We start from the raw sequence: 25,279 nt of genomic DNA, 5'->3' as shown, positions 1-25,279 counted from the left end.
GGTTTGCTCCACGGTGCTTAAAAAGGACTCAGGGAGATCGAATCCCTGAGAAATCGGGATTGGGAAGATTCGGTAGACGCCCTCAACTCCGGCTCGGTCACGAGCGAAGGAAGAAGGGAGGGCAGGGCACTGCCAGGTGGGGCCCGGGTGTCAGCGTGTGTCGCAGCGGTCTCGGCCGTCAGCCGAAGAAGGGAGAGGGGAGAGGTGGGGCGCGCGTGGGCTGCGGGGAAAATGGGCCGCGAGCTGGGCTGGCAAGCCGCTGCTGCTACTGGCCTTTCTTGTTTTTTTATTTCCTTTTCTTCAAAACATTTTCCAAATAGAATTTTGAATGCAATTAAATTCTAGCCAAAGGCAACCAACACAAAATAAAATATGCTTCAGCATGAATGCATAAACAAGTTACTATACTTTATGATGGATTTTAATTTCAATAAAATTTATTGAAATTACTACATTAAATGTTCACAAAAATACTTAGATAAATCAAATTAATTCCTATTAATTGAAATAAAAAATTTGGGTGTTACACACTAGTAGATCAAACAACCTACTTAATACTCTAACTAATAGCTAAAATATCTTTCCCGGGCCTGTTTGTTTTAGCTTTTTGCTAGTTTTTGTTAACTAGAAGCTATAAGATAAAACAAACAGTATAGCTGTTGAGCTGTCTTTTGAAAGCTAAAAGTTGACCGAGGAAATGGACTAAAAGTTGAAAAACATGGCGATAGGCACTATGCCAAAAAGCCTTATCAGTGACGCTTCTACATAGACTAAGAACAAAAAGAGTCACTGATAAGGCTATCAGCAACGCGGGTTAGCTAGACGCGTCGCTGATAAGCTGCCACCATGGCCTGTAATGCTGAGAACAATATATCAGCGACGCGGGTAAAGAAAACGCGTCGCTGATATAGTCTGCGACGCGTATTAACAACACGCGTCACAGATAGGAGGTACTATTAGTGAGGCGTTTTATGAAGGCGCGTTACTGATAATAGAAGTGACGCGTCACTGATAGAGGGACATATCAGTGACTCATATTGCTTACAAGGGTCACAGATACCTTGTACACAGCACGAATCTTAATGCATGTACACAGCACCCCATTACACAACGCCACCGCTCCTTCTCCGGTAAAAAAAATTCTCCGCAGCGCCGACGCCCTTCCCAACGCCGGCCGCACTGTCTGCGCCGCTCCGGCCGGCTGCCCTGCCCGCACCCTATCCGCGCCGCTCCGGCCGCCCGCCTTGCCCGCGCCGCGCCGGCCGCCCGCCCGCCCTCCCGCGCCGCGCCGTGCCGGCCGCCCGCCCGCCCCGCGCCGCGTCCGCGAAGCTGCTGCTCCAGCCGCTCCAGCTGATAACCCCAGCGCTCCGGCCGCTCCAGCTCCAGCTCGGGAGGAGCTCGACAACCCTAGCTCCAGTTCTGCTGCTGGATCAGAACTCTTCAGCTCCAGCTCGGGAGGCGCTCCGGCCGGCGCCACCTCGCAACACCTGCAGCACCGAGCCGTCCACTTGCAGCAAATTTATTTCAAAGGTTAGAAATACCTTCACTTTACTCATGTAGTCATGCATATATGGCATATTCTTACATATGGAAGGGTGCTACAGTGTAGCTTATCAATGTAAGCTACAGTTAACTAGATCAAAGGTGCTGTTAATTTTTTTCCCTGGTCATGCATGCTGAGTCGAGGCTGCATTTGACACCATCTTGTTTCATTTCAGATTTAGCATAGTAGTAGTCAGTCCTTTGTGTCCGCGTATCTATGTTAAGATATTTTGTCAAACTATGATGATGGAACTGGCATACTGTCAAACATAGTAGTAGTTATCAGTCCTTTGTGTGGAATTGATTGGTTGGTTTCATTTTTGTCTTCATACTTTTGTAGATATGGAGGATCGGAGCTGGATGTATCTTCGCTGTCGCACTTGTGCTGAGTACTTAGATGGTCTGAAATCATTCATAAGTGCTGCAAAGGCGGATATGTCGAATCAACAGAAGACAACTCTCTGGTGTCCGTGCCAAGATTGTAAGAATGGAAACGAGCTCTTGAGTTCATTGACAGTATATGGCCACCTGGTCATGCGAGGATTTATGGAAGACTACAAATGTTGGAACAAGCATGGGGAAGAAGGAGTCAATGGACGAGACTTGCAAGCTGGTCGTATGGACCAAGGAGTCTCTGGTAGTCAACGTCAGGATGATGGAACTCATGTTGTTGGTTAGGACAAGGAGGAAAGACCCTTTTGCAGCCCGGATCTTACTGATTGCATCCCGGATGTGACTGATGATCAGCTAGAAGATATCGGTGCCAATTATGTCCAAAAGGCAGAGGATCTCGAGGAGATGGTGCCTGATGCCATGGGGTATGATGAGTTCACCACAGTGGATTTGAAGAAGTTGAAGAGGCTAGTGGCAGATATGAAGACGCCGCTCTATCAGAGGTGCAAGGAGAAGTATACAAAGTTGTTTGCCACTCTCAAGCTTCTCCAGCTCAAGGCGACACATCATTGGACTGACCGGAGCTTTGATGAGCTTCTTCATCTATTAGAGGACATACTTCCTAAGGGCAATGAGTTACCCAAGACCACATATGAGGCCAAGCAGATTGTTTGCCCTATGGGACTGGAGGTTGAGAAAATTCATGCTTGTAAAAATGATTGTATCCTGTACCATGGTGAAGACAACGCTAAACTGACTGAGTGCCCCGAGTGTGGAGTAACTCGATACAAACAAAGAAATGATGGGGGTGATGACAACAAGAGACACGGAGCTGCCAGGAAGGTGGTGTGGTACTTTCCTATAGTTCCTCGCCTGAAGCGTCTATTTGCAACTGCTAAGGACGCACAACTGCTGAGTTGGCACAAGGAGGGACGCAAGATTGATGATTACCTACGGCATCCAGCAGATGCTATTCAGTGGCGCATCATTGATTCCAAGTATGAGTTCTTTAAAGATGAGGCAAGGAACATTCGTTTTGCCCTGAGCACCGATGGCATGAACCCATTCGGTAATATGAGTAGCTCACACAGTGTCTGGCCTGTGTTGCTGTCGATCTACAATATCCCACTATGGCTGTGTAACAGAAGGAAATACATGATGATGCCACTTCTGATCCCAGGTCCGCATTAGCCTGGCAATGACATCGATACGTATTTGAGGCTGGTTGTGGATGAGCTCAAGATCTTGTGGTCAGATGGTGTCAAGGTATATGATGGGTACAAGCGAGAGTCATTCAAGTTGCATGCCATGGTGTTAACCACCATTACCGATGTTCCAGGACACCGTTGCTTATCTAGGAAGTCTAAAGGAGAGAAAGATTACTTTCACTGCTTAGATGACACCGAGAGTCTTTGGCTGAACAAGTCAAAGAAGAGGGTGTACACAAGACATCGTCGTTTCCTTCGCCGATCTCATCCTTACCGGCGCATGGAAGGCCAGTTTGATGGCACGGTTGAGACAGGATCTGCTCCGAGGCATTTCAGTGGGCATGATGTTTATGAGCAGGTAAAGGATGTCAATGTTTCATTGGGGAAGAACAAAAAGATTGCCCTTGTGAAGAGAAAGCACAAGGACAAGGAGGAAGAAGTTGCTGATAAGAGGTGGAAGAAGAAGTCAATTCTATGGGAGTTGCCTTATTGGAAAGACATAGCAGTTCACCACAGCTTTGATCTCATGCATGTGAAAAAGAATGTTTGTGAAAGCTTACTCGGAACACTCTTGAACAGCAAAGGGAAAAGCAAGGACCATGCAAATGCACGGGCGTATATGGAAGATATGGATATAAGGCCCGAGTTGCGTCCCGAGAGCCCCAATGCCCCACTACCATTATCTGTAATCAATCTAAAGAGGGAAGAGAAGCAGGAGTTGTACGACTTCTTCCGTAGCGTGAAAGTTCCCTCAGGATACTCCGCAGACATCAGGAAGCTTGTGGCAGCCAAAGAGAACAAAATGCTCCCCATGAAGGCTCCTGATTGCGATGTCATGCTCACAACAATGCTTGCGGTTGGGATCAGGAACATTTTGCCAGAAAAAGTCAGAAAGACAATCATGGGCTTATGCTTCTTCTTCAATACAATATCTCAGAAGATTCTTGATGAGAGGTCACTGGACAATCTTGAGAGGGACATTTTCCAGACAATGTGTCTTCTAGAGGCGTATTTTCCACCGACATTCTTCGATATATCTGTTTATCTCATTGCGCATCTGGTTAAGGAAATACGGTATCTTGGTCCTATGTTCCTCCATCATATGTATCCATACGAGAGGTTCATGAGCACTTTGAATCGGTATACAAAGAGTCGGGTTCATCCAGAGGGAAGCATGGTCCAGGGTTACTCTGCTGAGGAGGTAGTTGAGTGGTGCCTTAGTTACATTGATCCTACAAATCCAATCGGCATGTATAAGTCTCGCCACGAGGGAAGGATTGTGGGGACAGGGACTCTTGGGAAGAAGACACTTACTCCAGATCTGGATGATTACCGGCGAGCTCACTTTCTCGTGTTGGAACACACAGCAGAGGTGTCTCCTTATATCGATGAGCATAAGGACAAGTTGCGTGAAGAGAATCCAGGTCGGAGCGAAGCTTGGATAGCGAAGGCACATATGAAGGGATTCAACATTTGGTTCAAAAAGTGAATCCTCCATTTCAGCTCTTGTATAGATGAGGGCCTTCGGAACCTAGCAGAAGGCCCTTTGTTCACAATCACAACTTACCAGGGATATGACATAAATGGATACACATTCTACACCTTGGCTCAAGACCAGAAAAGCGTGTACCAAAATAGTGGTGTTCGCGTAGATGCTTTCGACAGCACGGATGTACAAAAGGATGCATACTATGGTCAGATAGAGGAGATTTGGGAGCTCACTTATCCTGGCGTCAAGGTGCCCTTCAAGGTGCCCATTTTTCGGTGCCGTTGGGTTAAGGGCACAAGGGGCATCATGAAGGACATATATGGATTCACCATTGTTGACTTTGAACAGGTTGGGTACAAGGATGAACCATTCGTACTTGCAGCTCAGGTTTCACAAGTCTTTTATGTGCTCGACACGAGAAACAAGAAACGCCTTGTAGTTCTCCCCGGTAAAAAACGGGTGGCCGGAGTTGAAGATGATGTGGATGAGGAAGAGTACAATCCATCTGGTGAAATCCCTCAATTTGGTGATTGGACCCTCCCTGTGATTCTAGAGAGTGAGAAAACTCCATACTTAAGACAAGGTCATGTAGAAGAGGTCACCGTGGCAAAACGTCGTCGAAAACTGCAAGCGCGCAAAAACTAATGCTTCATTGAGATCATTCACCATGCTTATGCTGTTATGTATTCTCTTTTTGAAGGTGAATGCAAGTGGCCAGTTTGTCGGCCTTGCTGAGATGGTGGGTCGTGTTGATTTTGAAAAAACAGTGGAGCATTGGCAACAGGACAAGTGGACTTGACCGCCTTGCCATCGCCATTGGTGGGAACACAATTGTGCCAATTGCATCTGAGCTGCTACCACAGTACCTGTCTGCTCCTGAGTGGCAGAAGCACCATGCTGCGCTCATTACACTTGCACAGATTGCGGAAGGATGTGCAAAGGTTAGCCTGATTTAACTTTATAAGTATGTCAAATATTTAGTAATCAGTTGATCAACCCAAAGGATATTTGTTTTTCTTTTTTGGGTAGTTATAAAATTGATATTTTTAGCATGTTGCATCACAGCATCAGGAAACAGGATGTTATGAACAATATTTTTTTCCATGGATTCATCTTGTGGAATGGCCTGACAAATACTAAATTACCAATTCTGCAAGAGCTGTTGGCCTGACAATTCTTTATGCTTATTTTCTAAATCGGCCTGTGTACCTATTCATGTCATACATCTTAGGACCTGGCGACTATTGCTAATTTGCTATTCTTGTTGGCAGGCACATGCAGCTTCAGCAATTTTGAATTTTAGTGAGAATTGTACACCGGAAATTTTGAAGCCTTACCTGGATGGAATCGTGAACAAATTACTTGTTCTTCTTCAGGTATGCATTTACTTGTGTTGAATTAGGTTTCAGCTTGCTTCAAATAATTTGATATCATGGTTAGTAAACATGCTAACTGCTCATATTCATATTCTAGAATGGCAAGCAAATGGTGCAGGAGGGAGCATTGACAGTGAAGCTGACTTGTTTCCTCATGTGCAGAGGTCATTCTATTTTGTTTAGGCCGGAAGCGTACAGGCCCAAGTACGAGTATATCTCCAAGTCTCGCAGCCGCCTCTCCCAAGTCCCCAAGTCTCGTGCGCCTCTCTCCCGTGCGCCGCCTCTCTCCCCAAGTCCCGCCTCTCTCCCGTGCGCCGCCTCTCTCCCCCGTGCGCCGCCTCTCTCCTGTGCGCCGCCTTCGACTCTCGAGCAAGAAGCAGGTAAGCCATTGACTCCCCAAGTCCCCAAGTCCCCAAGTCCCCAAGTCCCCAAGTCTCGCAGCCGACTGATTTGTTTTTCATGGTGCTGATAGGTCAAGAGGTCAGGAGGCGAGGATGGTGTAGACGACGCAGGGAAGCCATAGCGGCTTCGCCGGCGGCGCGCAGAGTTGGGGCCTCGGGCTGGAGATCCACCAGTCACCGCGACTAGCACCTGCAGCAGCTGCGTGTTCCCAGTCCAATTTCGAAAGGGTGAGTGCTCCCCACTTGCTCTGATTTCATTTGTTCCTTCCAAATGCTCTGATTTCAATCAAACATCACCTATGGTTCGTTGATGAGTGCCTTGCTAGATGCCTATATCATTATTAGTTCATTACTGAAACTTGTGTTCTTCTGTAGTTACTGATATTGTTGAACTGAAAATGAGAGACCTATTTATTGGTTTGTCATCTTAGATTCTGTATATATGTGACTTAAGCTGAAATGTGAAGGACTGTATATATGTGACAATTTGTATGCCTCTTTTGACAATTTGTATGCCTCTTTTGACAATTTGTATGCCTCTTTGATTGCGTGCTTGATGCATTTCAATTCATGGGAATTGTCTGTGGTCTTGTGTCTGTCATTGGTGAAAAACTGAAAACTGAAAACGATGTGTAGATAGGGTTCACTGTTTCAGCCTTTTCTTTTCTTTCTGTGGTTAAAGTTTACTACACTTTACACTAGTGCATCTGCATGGTGAATGAATAAGTAACAGTAACAGCATACTATACAACTAAACTCTGAATGGCTTTTTTTACCTGCTATCCAAACTTTGCTACAAAACTCTGAATGTGCATCTTTTATTTTTTTACACTATGATAGCAGAGTTGGAATATATAATGTCACTGTTTTTTTCTATAAAACTTGTGCATATCAGTAAGCCTTTTCTTTCTTGTGTGAACCCAACAACTTCCTATTGGCTGTGATTTGTTCCTCAGTCAATATTTGTATGATTACTCAGTCAATATTGGGCATGGGTATTGATTTCTTTTTCACTAGAGTAGCAGCTCATTTTGCATCAGTATTGATTTAATGCAGATTATTTACAGTATAATTACAATGTGCTGATGGTCACTTTTTTACATGTGAACAAACCCATGTATGATATGCTGAAGCTGAGTCGCTGGCGTTGTGTGTGCTATTGAATCAAGTTCCACATCAAAATGGTAAGCTATCAGTCTCCACAATCATTTCCAGCGAATAACATATTTCTAGCATCTAAATTTAGTCTTGTGCAATTTGTTGAACCGCATCTTTGATTGATAGGTGTCTTCCGCGGAATCTTCGTCAAGTGGTGACGACGAAATGTTTCTGAGGACGTAGAGTCACCAATTGAAGACGAGCAGCAGCAGTGTTCCATTGAAGACGAGCAGCAGCAATGTTCCATTGAAGACGAGCAGCAGCAGTGTTTGCCTGGGCCTATGCGTCGTCCTAGAAAACCAAAGACACCGTCTAAGTGGCCGACGGACAAGATTGTCGTCACAGTGATTCGTCCGGATGGGATGCCAACTGAGGTGAGAGCACAACGAAGATTGTGGTTGCTTGCTCGTTTATTGCTATGGAAAAACTATCCTTAGTGATGCCATCATTCAAAAACCTTACTGATGAGAGGAAATGGAAATTGTTTGATAGACATGTCATGCCTTACTTGGAGTTCCCAACTGCAATGAAGACAGGGGGGTTTAAGTATATAATGAAGGTGATATCTAAGAGAGAAGCCACAAATGTAGGCTAGTAACTGGTTATATTGAGAAAAACCTTAGTCCCTTTGAGAAGCACCCATACCTTGAACCTGATGATTGGGATGAATTTGTGGCATTGAAGCAGTCCACAGAAGCAGCAACAATAAGTGAGAAATACAAAATTCTTTGCCAAAAGAATGTGCACAACCATTGTTTGGGCACAGCAGGGTATGAGGGCAAATCAAAACAGTGGGAGACGGAGGATGCAACTTTAGCCAGTAAAGGCATCAGTAACCCATGGCAAGAATTCCCTGAAGGCCGCCACATGAGGTTTATGCGAGGAAGGAGTAAGCTTGATATATCAGAAAATAAAGCTGAGATCATCTGGACATAAGATGCAACAAAAAAATCTCTGAAGACATCAAAGTGAAGCATTCAGCTGCAGAAGCATCGGGCATCACTTGGGTCAGGGAGAATGATCTGCTAACTGCATGTTTGGGCCCTGAACAGCCAGGTCGAGTACGCGCTGTTTCAAGTTATACCAGCTGGAAGCATGGTTGGCCTGAGTGCTCTGGCACGTACAGAAAGCGGAAGAGGCCTAGTGCATTAGATTTGGAACAACTCAGATGAGAAGTTACACAGGATGTCATCAAAACTCTTGCTGACCAAGGATTGTTGGTAAGACCACCACCTTCTAGGACCCCTAGTCCTGCTTGCGGACGAAGGAGCAGTTGTGGCTCTGCCTCCGATGCTGCTGAGTTGGGGCCTAATTCAATTGATCCGGATACTACTGATCTTCTCACAGAGCCAACACAATGTTCTCTTCTGGCAGACCTTAGAGGCTTACGAGTTGTGGTTGCAGAGGGTCGAGTGTTCCCAAAGCAACTTGAGCTACACACAGTCCCAATACAGTATGATCATGCAGTAGTCCAAGTGGAATGTGTATGTTAGGGGCATGAGGATCATGTGTTGCAGCTTCCCCCCAATGATGAGACCGAAACACTTGGAGACGCTCTACTGCAGAGAATACAATGGAGGAGGGATCGCATTTATGTCAATCCTACCCAGCCAGCCCAATCTCAACAAATTGAGAACATAAATAGTGCCAAGAGTGCTTCGAAGGGCAATAGTGCTATAATCTCGACAAAGCAACTTTGTGGAGGCAATTCAGCTCCTTCAAAGCAGCAATCTCCTGCCACATCTGATGCAGCAAAGCCACACAAGCAACACAAAGTGGCTAGTGAGGATGCTGGAGGGAGTGCAAAGCCACCTAAGCAACACAAGGCGGCTAGTGAGGATGCTAGAGGGAGTCTAAAACAACAACAACAGCAGCAAAAAGGGGCTTCTAAGTACAAGTGTGGGCAGGCATTTCTCCATTCACTGGACCTCAAGAAGGCAGGACCGGGATGTATCGCTCTTCATTCTTATTACATGAAAGATTGCATTGAAAATGTGAAGAGTGGGATATTGGTTCGGTTCAGAGGTACTTATATGCTAAACTCAGCAGACTTTGAGGTCAGCCTTGTGAGATATAATGTTCTTTATGACCTTTTCAACTTCGGTGCTTTGGATTCCTCGCTTCTTCAATGTTTGACATTGTAAGTAACTGCTATAGTCCTATTGATAGTACTATTATTTCTGCATTTGCAATGACTAAAGATAGAATATATGCTTGTGATGCTAACATGATTTAGGGTCTGTTTTGCACTTATCTTCAGCTGCAAGTACCTCTTATTTCTTATTTTCTCTACATGTTCTTTATTATTTTTAGATCACTGGTTCTGGAAGCTAAGACCAAGAACATTCATGTGGGCTTTCTTGATCCACAACTGATGTCACTAGATAGCATAAACTTTGATAGAGACCGAGTTATGCAGAATGTTCAAAAGGCCTTCACTAGGTATACCAATAGAGACTTCATAATGTTTGCCTACAACATTGGTGGCTTAGCTGGTGCTCATTGGATCGTGGTGATAATAATTCAAAAGTGGAATAAGGTCATATACCTTGATTCCAACAGATCTGCAAAACATGATTTCAGCATGTTAAAATCCTTGATTGATGAGTGAGTTCTTTCCTTACCTACTATATGACTTGTTTTATAAATGCCAATGTCATTGAACAAAAATAATGAGGCATATATGTGTGTGCTGTACTGGATTGCATGTAGGGCTTATGAAAAACACACAAGCAAGATGAAAGACAGGCCGCAACCATTGACGCACGCTTCTAAATATCCGGTAAGTGTTTCCAAATATAAAATTCAGTATTGTGCCTCTAGTATATTTAGTATTTGTTGACACCGTTTTTGGGCACGTGTCCATAATTGGTAAAGTGTAGGTCGGTAAGATAAGACTGCAGTGCTTGATCTACAGGGTGAGTTGCCGATGAGGATGGTTGCCGATGGAAGTATGGCGGAACGTGACTGAGTCCATAGGTGACGATGTGCTTGTGCCGATGGCTATGATAAGGGAGTCTGCCGATGATACGGAGGGAGAGCCTGGAAGTTGCCGGTCGGCTTGTGGGGGTGTTCTAGTTTGTCACGTGAGGATAGTTTTGCGTTTTCCTTAGTTATTTAAGTCGTTTTGTACACGGATTCTGTTTAAATTTGGAATTCGAATCCTAGTCGTGTCTGGTTGTAGCTCTTTGAGCAGGGTATAAATGTAGACCCTAGGGCCTTGTAAAGAATTTATCTATCAATCAATCAAACACACGTTTTTACTCAAATTCTAGCATCTACTTTTTTGACGACTTCGTCATACTTTTTTCCTTTTCGTTACGAGTTCTTAGGAATTTGTTGACTTAAGCTCGACGTGTTCTCAAGTTCCGCGTGAATACCTGTTGGCCGTGGCATCCGGGCGCATCGCTGTTGTCGGGACCAAAGTATTCGAGTTACCACCTTTGCCGATAGTAAGGTCAAATCGGCTGGCACGCCTTAACGTTTAAATCGGGTATTAGCCCTTTGTGTATGCAGATCAGCTTTTGCATCAACACATCTTTTGGCATGCCCAGTGGGACAGATTCAAGATCAAGATCAACATGTCGACTTCTGAGTTTGATCAAGAGAACGTCATCCCCGTGATGGAAGCCAATCTCAAGGATGAGCAGAAGCAAGCTATTGCTAAAGCCATGGAGGATTACAAGCAGCAGTGCCTGAGATCCTTCAGTATGAACAGGAGCGGCGAAGTGATCCAGAAGGATGCACTGCCGACGCCTCGGCAGGTTACTTTTGAAGCCAATCCTGGTAAACTTCAAGAGATGGTTGATAGTGCTATCAACCGTGCTTTGATCAACCAAGCTGGTGTACTGTCCAATACGGTTTTCAATGTCGTGGCCAGAACCTTCAAGGAAAGACAATTGCCACCAGATTATGTGGGCTCCTCTCATCACTAGCCAGGGTCACCGGTGGTCACAGCTCCACCAGCCGCTACACCCGCTGCGGGAATACAGACTACCGTTCCTCCAAGTACGTTGGGAGTCACTAATGCACAATCTACGCCGATGACAGCCAATCCACCGACTTCAGATGAGCAGATTAGGCTCACTACAGATCTATTAGCATCGGCAATGTCAGGACCGGTTCCTCCTCCTAACTGGTGGGGTTTCGGTATGCCCCCGGAATACTTGAAGACGCCTGGCACATCTCAGGCAACTGACATGAGAGGCAAGGCTCCTATGGCATCGACACCTCCTAATATGCCGATGAATCAAAGTCCCCAGTATACTACAACTACTACTGCAAGACCTTACACTGGGAATTCTCAAGCTCCAACGTTCCAGATGCCTAACGCATCGGCAGACTCAATGCTGATGCAACAGAGGTTTATGACTCAACCAGGGTATGTCAATTCAATGATAATGCCCAATTACCAATCATCGGCAGGGCCTATGCCGATGAATGCTAATAGTGGATGGCTTGGGCAGCAAGTCTTTCCGCAAACACCCCAACAGAGTCATCAGGCTACAGGGTTCCAGCAAGGCCAGATCCATCTCGGGTTCCAGAATCAGGGGATCCCTAACCAGCCAATGAATCTCGGGTAGCAGGTCGGCGGACAGCAGATTGGCAGGCAACAGCTTGGGGGTCCGCAGATTGGGGGCCAAATGATTAACCCAATGTTTCATGCAGATCGTGCGCCGCACAGACACGTGGAAGCTTACCAGCAGGCGCCGGATCCGCAACCACCTCATCGGCAAGATGTCGATGCTTATTGGGCCGATAAGATTGCTGAAGTAATGAGGGATCAATTTGGGATAAAGCCCAAAGTCAACACTTATTCTTATCGGACACCGTATCCTCCCAAAGTCTATGCCGCTTCCAAATCAGTACAAGGTACCGGATTTTACTAAGTTTTCTGGGCAGGATGACACGTCAACCATGAAGCATGTCAACAGGTTCATCATTCAATGCGGGGAAGCTGGTAACAGAGACGAGTTAAGGGTTCGCTTATTCTCGTCATCGTTGTCTGGATCAGCTTTCACCTGGTTTATATCATTACCTCCCAACTCAGTGATTACCTGGGCCGATTTGGAGAAACAATTCCACAAATACTTCTTTTCTGGGGTCCATGAGAAGAAGATCACCGATTTGGTCAAATTAAGGCAACGCAATGATGAATCGGTTGAAAGTTTCGTGCAGAGGATACGGGAGGTCAAGAACAAATGCTATAGCCTGGTTCTGGATGATCGGCAGCTAGCCGATTTGGCTTTCCAGGGCTTGTTGCCGCACATAAGGGACAAATATGCATCTCAGGAGTTTGAAAGCTTAAGTCATTTGGTGCAGAGAATCTCTGATCAGGACATCAAGCCGTTTGAATCCAAGAGAGCATGGAATAAAAAGGTATCATTTGTGGATGAAGCGGCAAGTTCGGACTCCGATGAAGAACCAGTCATCGGCTTGGCAGAATGGGTGAAAAATAAAAAGCCGATGTCTTGTCCTTTTGGACATAAAGAACCAGGGAAGTTCGCGTTCGACACCACCAAGGCTGATAGGATATTTGACTTTCTGCTCCAGGAAGGTCAGATCAAGCTGTCACCTAATCATGTGATCCCATCGGTTGAAGAATTAAAAAGGATGAAGTATTGCAAGTGGCACAATGCAACTTCTCACGACACTAATGAGTGCAAGGTTTTCAGACAGCAGCTGCAATCGGCTATAGAGTCTGGAAGGATCAAATTTGATAGTTCCAAGACCCAGAAGCCGATGAAGATTGATCAACATCCTTTCCCAACGAACATGTTGGATGCTAAGGGAAAGGCCAAGGTCTTGACGTCGGAAGCAGCTGAAAGAAGTGCATCGGTGGATCCTCAGCATCAGATCACTACTGCCGATGCCAAAGGAAAAGGCTTGATCCAGGAGGGAGCTAACTCAGGAAGGCCTCCCCGATCTGGTATTGTGATAACTCACAGGAGGCCTCGGGAGACTTGGCAGCAACGTGAAGATCGGTACCGGCGCCAGCAAGAGGATTATCGTCGGGAAGAGGAAAGACGCCGACAAGAATGGAATCGGCATAGGGATCACTGGAATTGCCCGTTCTTCATTCATTGTTGGGAGGAGAATATTAAGCTTCCCACTGTCAGAGAGTGCCCTGAGTGCAACGGTTATGATCGGTATGATAGATCCAATCGGCGCTATCACGACGACAATCGGCGATCTAATGGGCCGATCAGAGGAAGAGCGTCCGTTCACGATCGGCTGGGGGCAGGCTCAGCGTGCACGACAGGCTTGGCGATCGTGTTCAATATTCTCCCAGGAACCAGGAAGAACTTGAAGAAATGGCTAATGCTCGGGTTCCCGATGAGTTCGTATTTTGTAGGGATGCCAATACTTATCGGGTGGAGTCAAGGGAGAGTCATCGCCCATCGGTAAGGCAGCAGCAACTGCCTCCATGGTGTCCAGAGGGGTTGACCAGGACTCAAAAGAGAAGACTGCAGCACGAAAGGCGAGAAGAGTTAAGCAAAGGGGAGAACTCTGGACAGTCTGGGGATCAGCAACAATCAGATCCTAAGGGGAAAGGTCCATCGGCAGATGTCAACATGGTATTAATGTTGCCGATGGAGTTCCTTGCACCATCCAGTGATGATGAGTTGGAATTTTCTGACCAGATAGCTCAGTTGGCTCTGGATCCGATGACGGCTATCTTCGAGAAGCCTGCCGATGATGAAAGGCAGCACCTCAAGGCCCTGTTTGTTAAAGGAAAAGTGGATGGTCAGCCGATGACCAAGATTCTGATTGATGGTGGAGCCGCTATTAATATCATGCCATATGCAGTGTATCGGAAGCTTGGGAAAGGGGATCAGGATTTAACCAAGACTGATATGATGCTTAAGGATTTTGAAGGAAATGTGTCTCCGGTAAAGGGGGCAATATGCGTAGAGTTGACCATCGGCAGTAAAACCTTGTCGACAACATTCTTCGTGATCAGTGGAAAGGGTGCTTACAACTTACTGTTGGGAAGAGATAGGATTCATGCTAATTGTTGCATCCCGTCTACAATGCACCAATGCTTGGTCCAGTGGGTAGGTGACAAGATTGAAATTGTCCCAGGAGATTCTTCTTATGTCATCACATCAGCAGAGGCAGACACCTACGAAAAGACTAGGTGTATTTCAGGAGAAATTTGGGAAAAGGATTTTCTTAAGGTTGCCGATTACGAGATTCCACCGATCCAAGCAGTCGGTTCTGATGAAGGTTTTTAATGGATAGGTTCGCCGATGATGGAAAGTTAGGCCAGGGATTCACATCGGCCGATGATCTAGTAGAAGTAGATATAGGTAGTGGTGATAAGCCTAGACCCACTTTTATTAGTGCTAAATTAGATTCTGAGTGTAAGCAACAGTTAACCGATTTGTTAAAGGAATATAAAGATTGCTTTGCTTGGGATTATACTGAGATGCCTGGTTTGGACCAATCAATTGTTGAACATCGGTTACCTATCAAGTCTGGATTTCGGCCACATCAGCAGCCGGCTCGCCGATGAAATCCTAATATCCTCCCTGATATTAAGGCCGAGATAACCAAACTTATTGAAGCCAAGTTTATTCGGCAGTGTCGGTATGCCGAGCGGATTTCCAATGTTGTTCCGGTCTATAAGAAGAATGGGAAGCTTCGGGTCTGCATTGATTTCAGGAATCTCAACAAAGCTACACCGATGGATGGATACCCAATGACAGTTGCCGATCTGCTAGTTGACGCTGCGGCTGGGCATCGGATTATTAGCTTTATGGATGGCAATGCAGGATACAATCAAATATTCATGGCTGAAGAGGATATTCCAAAGACCGCGTTCAGGTGCCCTGGTCATGTTGGATTGTTTGAATGGATAGTCATGACCTTCGGCTTAAAGAATGCTGGTGCTACTTATCAAAGGGCCATGAATTTTATATTTCATGAGTTCATCGGCAAGCTGGTGGAGATTTATATTGATGATGTGGTGGTAAAATCTGGAGACTTCACAAAGCATCTTGCCGATTTACGAAAGGTGTTAGAGTGCACAAGGAAGCATGGTTTGAAAATGAATCCCAATAAGTGTGCATTTGGTGTATCGGCATGACAATTTCTTGGTTTCATGGTGCACCAAAGGGGGATTGAAATCAGTCGAAGATCTATTGATGCCATCAATAAGATAGTGGCCCCTACCAACAAGACCGAGCTCCAGTCCTTGATCGGCAAGGTAAATTTTATCAGAAGGTTTATATCTAATTTGTCTGGTAAAATTCGTGCTTTCAGTCCTCTTCTTAAGTTAAAGGCCGATCAAGAGTTTGTTTGGGGGAAGGAACAACAGTTGGCTCTGGACGAAATCAAGAATTATTTAGTGAACCCTCCAGTTCTAATTCCACCTCAGCAAGGGAAGCCCTTCAGATTGTATTTGTCTACCGATGGGATGGCCATCGGTTCGGCTTTAATTCAAGAATTTGAAGGGAAGGAGCGTGTAATTTATTACTTAAGCAGGAGGTTGATTGATGCTGAGACCAGGTATTCGGCTATTGAGAAACTATGTTTGTGCCTATATTTCTTTTGTATCAAGTTAAGGCACTACTTGTTATCGGCCGAATGCACTGTTATTTGCAAAGATGACGTGGTCCGGTACATGCTGTCCATGCCGATTATGAGTGGCAGGATCGGTAAATGGATTTTGGCGCTGTCGGAGTTCGATCTGCGTTATGAATCGGCTAAGGCAGTTAAAGGGCAGATTGTGGCCAATTTTGTAACTCAACATTGCGGTACAGTGGAGGCTTTGGGAATTGTACCTTGGACGCTTTTCTTTGATGGATCTACATGTGACCAGGGGGCAGGAATGGGTATAGTATTAATTTCCCCTCGGGGAAGGAAGTATGAGTTTTCCTTGCCAATTGTTGCCACGTCGACGAATAATCAGGCTGAGTATCAAGCTTTAATAAAGGGATTGGAATTGTTAAGGGAAGTTCATGCTGATGCTGTCGAAGTTTTTGGGGATTCTATGCTAGTTATAAATCAATTGACTAGAAGCTATGAGTGCCGAAATGAAGTTCTCATAACTTATTACGAGCGGAGTATGCAATTGTTAAAGGAATTCAAGGATTTTCGATTAGAGTATGTTCCTCGATTGCATAATGAAGAGACCAATCGGTTGGCTCAGCAAGCCTCGGGATATCAGCTATGATTAATGCAATATCGGCAATTGGTGCCGATGATTGGAGAAAAGAAATCGTTGACTATTTGAAAGATCCATCCAAGAAAGTCGAAAGACGAGTTCGGTTTCAAGCCACCAAGTATGTGCTCCTCAAAGATGGATTGTATTATCGAACTGTTGATGGGATTCTTCTCCGATGCTTAGGTGATGATGAAGCTAAGAGTTTGATGGGAGAAATCCATGAAGGGGTATGTTGAGCACATCAGTCGGCTTTTAAGATGAAGTGGATGATTAGGAGGAACGGGTATTATTGGCCGACCATACTTGAATATTGCTTTAAATATTTCAAGGGATGTCAAGGATGTCAGAAATTTGGCAACATTCAAAGAGCACTCGCATCGGCCATGAATCCTATTATCAAACCTTGGCCGTTCCAGGGGTGGGCTATTGACTTAATCGGTCAGATTTATCCGCCATCTAGCAAAGGGCATAAGTTTATCTTGGTTGTCACCGATTATTTCACCAAATGGGTTGAGGCTATTCCTTTGAAGAAAGTTACCTCGGCCAATATGATTGATTTTGTGAAGGAGCACATTATTTACCGATTTGGGATTCCTCAAACAATCACTACCGATCAGGGTACTATGTTCACATCGGGGGAGTTTGATGAATTCGCAATCGGTATGGGAATTAAGGTGTTAAACTCTTCTCCTTATTATGCTCAAGCTAATGGACAGGCCGAGGCATCTAACAAAGGAATTATCAAGCTTATCAAACGAAAAATTGAAGAAAATCCTAAGCGGTGGCACACATTGTTAAGTGAAGCTTTATGGTCCTATCGAATGGCTTATCATGGATCAACTAAGGTTTCACCTTATCAGTTGGTGTATGGGCATGATGCAGTGTTACCTTGGGAAATTAAGACTGGATCTAGGCGACTATCTTTTCAAGATCAATTGGCTGTCGATGATTATGCCACTTTGATGACCGATGAGTTAGACGATCTAGCAGGACATCGGTTAAAGGCTTTAATGAGTATAGAAGAAAATAAGAAGAGAGTTGCTAGATGGTACGATAAGAAAGTGAAGGCTAAGGAGTTTGCCGATGGAGACTTGGTATGGAAATTGATCTTGCCGATCGGGACTAAAAGTTCAAAATTTGGGAAGTGGTCTCCCAATTGGGAGGGTCCCTATCGGATAAGTCGATCGGCTCCTGGTAATGCCTATATTCTAGAAACTCTCGAAGGAGTTGAATTTCCCAGAGCATTAAATGGCAAATATCTGAAGAAGTACTACCCAAGCATATGGGTCGATGCATAAAGGTTTAAGTGCCGATAACACTCCTATCGGCTAAATTGAAATGTGTCTGAGGCCGAGCTTAATGTTTCAAAAGATGCCGATAACAGTCCTATCGGCTAGACTAAACATCAAGAAAGCTGGAAAGCAGAGAGAGGTGAGTATGTTGCCGATGAAGTGCTCACATGTTTAGCAGCGCTTGGATGGCTGATATAGCACGCAGGCGGATTTGATTGGCTGCTTCTATCTCTTTGACGTCTTCATCTTCAGAACCTTCTACTGGCTTCAACTTCTTCTTCAACTACAGTGCTTTGTGACTATGGACATTTCGCTCTTGCTCAAGAAGCTTGATTGTTTCCGGCAGTTGGCTTTCTTCCTGTCTGGCTTGGGACAGGGCATTCTCTACTTGTTTAAGTTCTGCCAATAGAGCTTCTCTTTTTGCCGACAGATCGGAGATTTTGTGCTTCAGTGCATCTCCCGGGGACTTCAGGGTGCCGATGGTCTTATGCTTTTCATCGGTAAGAAGTTTTTCTTTCATCATCTCCTCGGAAAGACGAGTCTGAGCGACTCTGTCGGCAAGGCGCTGGGCAGCCCTCTGGTATTGCAGTTGACGGCTCTCCAGGTGTGCTGCTTGAAAGAGAACTTCTTCGGCATCGACGGGGATGTGGCCCCTCAGAGTCATGAATAAAGCCTTAGCCGGATCGGAATCATCGACTAGCTGGGCTGTGTCTTGGTGGAGGAGAGCCGATAATTCTTCCAGCTTCGCCCTGACTTCTGCCGATGTGATCACAACTGCTCGAGAAGAGCTTGCTTCTTCACCCTCATCTTCGGAGATGTCGATGGCGAAAGAGAACAAGCTGTCGGGAGAGTCCTGCTCCTGAAAAGGAAATAAAACGAGTTATTCTATGGTCAGGTATTGATAAATGATGCAAACAGGGGTTGGATAACTTACTTGTTTCAGGGCAATCTCCCGCCTCTGACTCGAAGATGCCGATGGAGCCACGGGTTGATCGGCCAGAGTTGCCGATGGAACTATGTCAGCTAAAAATTAACAGAAGAGGTTATAAAGTTGGAAAAATAAGTTCATCGGCAGTAATATTATAAAAGTGTGTTACCTTGAGGAAGAGCAGTACTTGTCTGGATGGAAGAGACCACCGATGCTATAATGGAACCTGCTGGATCGGTAGTTCGTTCATGCACATCAGCCGATGTGTCTTCTGGTTGAGGTACTTCTGGTTGAGGCTCTTCTGGTTGGGGTTCTTCCACTTGTGGTGCTTCTTGCACTGGAGGGGGAGATGGCACTTGTTGCATCTGGGCTTCTGGAGAAGAAGGAGAAGATTCCACTGGGATTGGAGATACCGGGGGAGGAGGAGGAGGCGTTGCTACCCTTTGGCGCTTTGCTTGTGCCCTGGTGTTCTTGGCACCCTTTCTCTTCGGTTGACTGGACTGGGGGGCATCGGCACTTTTGCTTCTGGTCTTTGCCGATGCGCCGGTCTGCTGATGTGGAAAAGGTTTATGAGTACAAGTGTGGCAGATGTAAAATAAGAATTGGTATGAATGAAAAGGTTTAACAATTACCTTGAATACCTATGCCAAAGTGGAAGCGGCTACCGATGGAGATATTTGAGTCCTCCTAGTGGTGACTTTCTTGAGGCGTACACCTCGATGCATGATGGCGGCCAGGGTGGGAGAGTTGTTGCCGATTGAAGAGATTGGACCAGATGGGAATAGGTCAATCGGCTTGCCACTCCTGCTGACCGATGGAGGGGTGTTGTCAACCTGCAGGATGATACAAAGGTAAATCGCCAATGGAAATAAAAATGAGAAAATTGAAACATCGGTTTGAAGATACTTACAGTGTTATCGGGAACTTTGTACTCGGGGTCGATCATGCCGCGATACGTAAGAGCCGATCTGCAGAACAGATGTTCCTTCCATTCTGCCCACCATTGCTTGTACGCCTGAGTGATGAAGGCGGCTGGAACCCACTCTGACAAGTCTACATCTGTATCGGCACTTGATGGCAGTTGGGCTACTCGGATCCATTCAAGGAGGCTAGTGATGGTTTCCCTGGGTTTTATCACATCGTCATAACAGAGTGCAATCGGCAGCTGGCCAAAAGCTAATTGACGAGCTAATGCCGATGGGTTGTAAAACTCATAGGTCTGGTTGGAGGTTTTCCCACTGCCAAAGAAATTCACTGGTATAGCTCTGGGAGTGACCAGTGCCATCTTCACTTCGTGATCCGTGATAAGAGCATCATTGAATGGGTTGAAAACCAGAGGAAACATGGTGTCTGGATCGTCATAAGCCAACCATGCTCGCTCCTCTCTGGTCAAGCCTTCATACAAGGTTTGGAAGAATCGACTGACCTGGTCTGCATTACCCCCTGTACCAGGTAGAACTATGACAGCTTCACCAAAGTTTAGGGGAGGGCGTGTTGCCGATTCTTCTTCATCCAGTTCATAGTCCTCGGCTATGTCTCTTGGAAAACGCTGTGCAAAAAGGTCAAACTCAAGACGCTTGTGCATGTGGAGACTGAGCCACATGTTGATGAACCACCAGGGACCTCCCAAGTTGACGATAGACTGGCCGAGTAGGAGTTTCCTAGTCACTTGGTGAAGGAGGTGATAGGCTGCACCGAGCAGGTATCGGCCGAGGGGAAATCGGCCACCGTTAGCCAAATTTTCTTGCTGCTGCTAGGTAAACGGAAGTTGGTCCTGCCGATCGGCCGCAAAACACGAATTTATCTAACCACATGTTCAGGAAGCTGGTCTGCTCCTTTATGTTGACAGGGCCTGTTCGTCTGTATTTTTGGATGTACCCTGACCAACCGCCGATGACACGAGTTTCTATCTTAGCACTGGGTTTGGTATCGAAGAAATGAGTGCTATCGGCAGAAGATACATCTAGGCCAGTGAGCATAGCTACATCGGCAAGAGTAGGGGAGGCAGGGCCGTGGCCAAAGACAAAAGCGTTGAGCGTGTCTGACCAGAAGTGTGATGCAGCTATCAGCAGTGATTCATTTCTATGCATATCGGCAATAGACAACCTGATGCATTGGTCTAGTTTTCTCTCGCCCCACTGGACTTCATTTGAGTGGCTAACCCTCAAGAAACAATCCGTCCATCCCACGGTAGGACTGAGCCAAGAACGGAAAGTATCCTTCCATAGATCTAAAGAAAAGTTCTCGGCTCTAAAAGGGATTCTGTTGGTTTCTGCGTTAATGAGCTCGGTTGGATCTGGATTCCCTAACGGACCAAGGCATTGGAGGTGTGGTTGATCGGTGGGGATGACAATTTTGTTGGACAGATCCTAATGGTTTTTGAAGGTAAAAGAAGAACAAAGAAAGAAAAAGAAAATGTTCAGTAAAATGGATTGCGGATGAACAGGGATGTGAGAAAAAGCACAAAAGGTGGAGTGAAGAACTAACCTCAGGAACGGTGAAGTTGATGGCCATCTTGTCACGAAGAGGATGGTCGAAGGCTTCGGAGTTGGTGAAGAAGGGGTTTCCTTGGGGATCTTGGAGCTCTTGAACAGCACCGCCGCCGGGAAAGTGAAGTTGGAGCTGTGGAATGATGTGATGAAGAAGGAGTACCCGAGAAGGAACTATTTATAGAACAAAACGGGCAAGGGTAAATTTGACTTATCTCTTCGCCGTATCCGTGAAATCCGAGGGGTAACTGTTCGCACGGTAATCAAGGGATTGTGCAGGCGATTTGACAGGAAGCGGTCATTGTCCACAGATATTTCACTGTGCGAGATCTCCTGGTCGGTCCATCGGCAGCGCCTTGTAACGGTCATATTGCCGATGGGCGAATAAAGTGGAGATAGCCGTTTGGGAGGATGGGATATGGACGTCCATCGGCAAGTCCCTGTAACGGTAATATTGCAGATGCGCGACTAAAGTGGAAATGTCCGTTTGGGAGGTTGAGGATTTGGAGGAATCTGCAGAGGAATATGATCAGAGTTGTTCAGATTAAGGCTGTCGGTTACCAGATTGGGAGCATTAATTGCGGAAAGGCATCATTACTGCAGAGAATTTTGGAGTATTAATGATTTCATACTCCGAAATTGGGGGGCATGTGTTGACACCGTTTTTAGGCACGTGTCCATGATTGGTAAAGTGTAGGTCGGTAAGATAAGACGGCAGTGCTTGATCTACAGGGTGAGTTGCCGATGAGGATGGTTGCCGATGGAAGTATGGCGGAACGTGACCGAGTCCATAGGTGACGATGTGCTTGTGCCGATGGCTATGATAAGGGAGTCTGCCGATGATACGGAGGGAGAGCCTGGAAGTTGCCGGTCGGCTTGTGGGGGTGTTCTAGTTTGTCACGTGAGGATAGTTTTGCGTTTTCCTTAGTTATTTAAGTCGTTTTGTACACGGATTCTGTTTAAATTTGGAATTCGAATCCTAGTCGTGTCTGGTTGTAGCTCTTTGAGCAGGGTATAAATGTAGACCCTAGGGCCTTGTAAAGAATTTATCTATCAATCAATCAAACACACGTTTTTACTCAAATTCTAGCATCTACTTTTTCGACGACTTCGTCATACTTTTTTCCTTTTCGTTACGAGTTCTTAGGAATTCGTCGACTTAAGCTCGACGTGTTCTCAAGTTTCGTGTGAATACCTTTTGGCCGTGGCATCCGGGCGCATCGCTGTTGTCGGGACCAAAGTATTCGAGTTACCACCTTTGCCGATAGTAAGGTCAAATCGGCTGGCACGCCTTAACGTTTAAATCGGGTATTAGCCCTTTGTGTTTGCAGATCAGCTTTTGCATCAACAGTATTGTGTCCCACTTCCATTTTCAAATGATTGTGTGTATTCACCTCTAATTAATATATATGTTGCAGTGCCAACAACAAACTTCTAGCAAGACATCCAGCTTCTATGCTGCACACAACTTGATGTTAGCCATGCAAAAGACAGACTTGGAATGCCCTGAGGTATTCTTCTAGAATGATCTCTGAATAAATTACTAGCCACAGTTTTCCCAGCTCTGCAAATCTTCCATTTGACATCATTACTTCACTGTTAAAATGGTTAAAAGCATACCTGATCAGAAAATCTATTGGATTCTATAAATCTTTGCTTTACAGCATTTTAGTGTCCATGTTTTTAGTGCCCTACTACTAGATCAGAAGGTACTAGATTAGAATGGAATTATCAATTGTTGAATCTTTCAAAAATGAAATAGGCGGCATTAGGATGGTTTCATTTCTACCTCTCCTATCCAACACAAGAAATATATATAAGCCAACAGTGCATTTGAGTTTTACTAATATGATTTGTACTTTGCATTGTGCCATGTTTTCATTTTTACTAGAGTTATATCTTGACACAGGAATTTGAAGTGCTGACGGCGCCTATCGATTTCAACGCAATTAGGGAGAAGCTGAGCAAGTTCTTTATGGAACAGATCATCAACAAGAGAGGGGAGTTCCATAATCCTAGTTAAGCTCCAGTGATGTGTGATTGCCATTATTATCAATGTGTCCAGTGTGTGAGTGAATAAGTTGTACAATCTTGTGACGGAACTTGTTGTCGATGAATTTGACATGAATGTGAATCTGTTGAACTTGATATCTATGTAATGAGTTTCTTCATATAGAGTACTATTATTTGCTATCTGTTGAACTTACAAGAACTTGATATCTATGCAAGAACTTGATATCTATGTAATGAGCTTGGCTCACCCTGAGACGACATGAATATTTTGTAGTATGAATTGTATCTAAAAACCTTGTAAAGAATGTATTGTTGAAATGGTGAAACATTTGTGTGTGCTTATATATATATTTATAAAAAAATCATATACATATATATAGGGTATATATATATGCCCTATATATATATATGATTTTTTTTATTTTTCGGAAATTGTTATCAGTGACGCGTATTAGCTACACGCGTCGCAGATAGTTCGTTATCAGTGACTCTTATTGGCTCCACATGTCGCAGATAAGGGCTTATCTGCGACACGTGTAGCCAACAAACGTCGCAGATAAGAAGCTAAAACATTATTACAAAAGTCTATAGCCAGAAGCCATAAACCAAAAAACAGAAAATAGCTTTTGAGCCAATACACCAAAAGATGCATCTCAAATAAATAGGCCCTAAAGACCGACTAACTATTAGATCTAGGATCCAAATGGAGCTCTTCTCATAGGTTAGCTAATAGCTCCACTAGTATAAAGCTATTGTCTGGTTTGGCTCCTCTAGCACTAACTATTGCACTTAAAATTTGAAAAACCCAATTTCCTTAAATTTATGATGTTTCCTAACTATAAAAAACATCTGCAAATGTACCTTTTACTTTATAATGATTTGTTTGCTATATTTGCCTTATGTTGGAGAAACAAATTAATTTCTTAAGGAATTAATAAAAATATAAATGCAGTGAAATAAACTTTAGTATTCCTCTCTAGGTGTGCTATGAGGTATACATATCTATAACTCTTATAAAGCAAAACCCCACTATCTATTTCTCTTGACATGCAATGCGTCCACCTCAGCAGTCCATTATCAACTCCACTATCTATTTTTCTTAAAATACAAAGCGTCCATCTCAGCAGTCCACTATCATTTGCCTCTATCAATTTCTCCTGACATGCAAGGTGTCCACCTCAGCAATCTACTATCGTTTGCATTAAAGTTAACTAGCACAAGAATTATGACATCCACATCAACGAGACACATCATCCACTATGGATACAATTTCCAATGATTATGCTAATAAAAGAGTTATATATTTATTATATTCCTCCTTCATATCCGCGGCAACGCGCGGGGAATTCTCCTAGTTATTGTGAGTTTGTGATGCAAATGCTCTATTCTTAGAGATGCTCTAAGGGGTTATTGGAGACTGAGTTTTTTTCCTAATCTTGCTAAAAAACAAGATTCAAGACCACTTTGGATTGCGAGATTTATCAGTTTTCTACGTTTTCTCTATGAAAATTAACTGATTTGTATAAAATTACTACACAATTCCTATGGAATTCTTGCGATCAAAAGTAGAGTTAATTTGGAAACTCTTGAAGATACTCTTACGCATATCAGTAAATACTTCCTTCAATGCAAATTATAAATAGTTGCAATAAAAATATTTTAAGTATATCATTCTTAGTACCCAATCCCTTTGTTTAAATTATAAAATATTTTAGGTTTTCTAGATATATTATTTAGAAAACCAAAACATCTTATAATTTTGTAATTTAGAATGGATATTCAGACATACCATATATATTTTGATGTTTGGTAAAAATT

The 25,279-nt window shown here is 44.5% G+C and overlaps 1 protein-coding gene across 3 annotated transcripts; it reads left to right on the top strand.

Moving 5' to 3' along the window:
- LOC110434388 lies at positions 6,223 to 23,803 on the top strand. 3 transcript variants are annotated; one of them, XM_021458318.1, is made up of 8 exons: positions 6,223 to 6,388; positions 6,481 to 6,637; positions 7,543 to 7,593; positions 7,694 to 9,707; positions 9,881 to 10,174; positions 10,280 to 10,349; positions 22,867 to 22,959; positions 23,358 to 23,803. In XM_021458318.1, exons 4-8 carry the CDS (start codon positions 9,541 to 9,543, stop codon positions 23,469 to 23,471), a joined length of 738 nt encoding a protein of 245 aa, XP_021313993.1. In that variant the 5' UTR covers positions 6,223 to 6,388; positions 6,481 to 6,637; positions 7,543 to 7,593; positions 7,694 to 9,540; the 3' UTR covers positions 23,472 to 23,803. The 3 variants fall into 3 exon arrangements, 1 of the variants encoding a protein (XP_021313993.1); XR_002451879.1 differs by lacking the exons at positions 22,867 to 22,959; positions 23,358 to 23,803 and adding an exon at positions 10,450 to 10,833 and having other exon boundaries at positions 6,224 to 6,388; XR_002451880.1 differs by lacking the exons at positions 22,867 to 22,959; positions 23,358 to 23,803 and adding an exon at positions 10,485 to 10,759 and having other exon boundaries at positions 6,224 to 6,388.

Source organism: Sorghum bicolor, chromosome 4, assembly GCF_000003195.3.
Source record: "Sorghum bicolor cultivar BTx623 chromosome 4, Sorghum_bicolor_NCBIv3, whole genome shotgun sequence".
Classification (NCBI taxonomy): Eukaryota; Viridiplantae; Streptophyta; class Magnoliopsida; order Poales; family Poaceae; genus Sorghum; species Sorghum bicolor.
Note: the sequence above shows the minus strand (reverse complement) of the source record. Positions and strands in the feature narration are given on the sequence as shown.

Bases quoted from the DNA above. Each gene is read 5' to 3' on its own strand.
- LOC110434388 (XM_021458318.1), top strand. From the start codon at position 9,541: ATGAAAGATTGCATTGAAAATGTGAAGAGTGGGATATTGGTTCGGTTC. The intron at 9,708-9,880 runs GTAAGTAACTGC...TATTATTTTTAG, and splicing joins CTTCTTCAATGTTTGACATT to ATCACTGGTTCTGGAAGCTA. The intron at 10,350-22,866 runs GTAAGTGTTTCC...TATATGTTGCAG, and splicing joins CGCACGCTTCTAAATATCCG to TGCCAACAACAAACTTCTAG.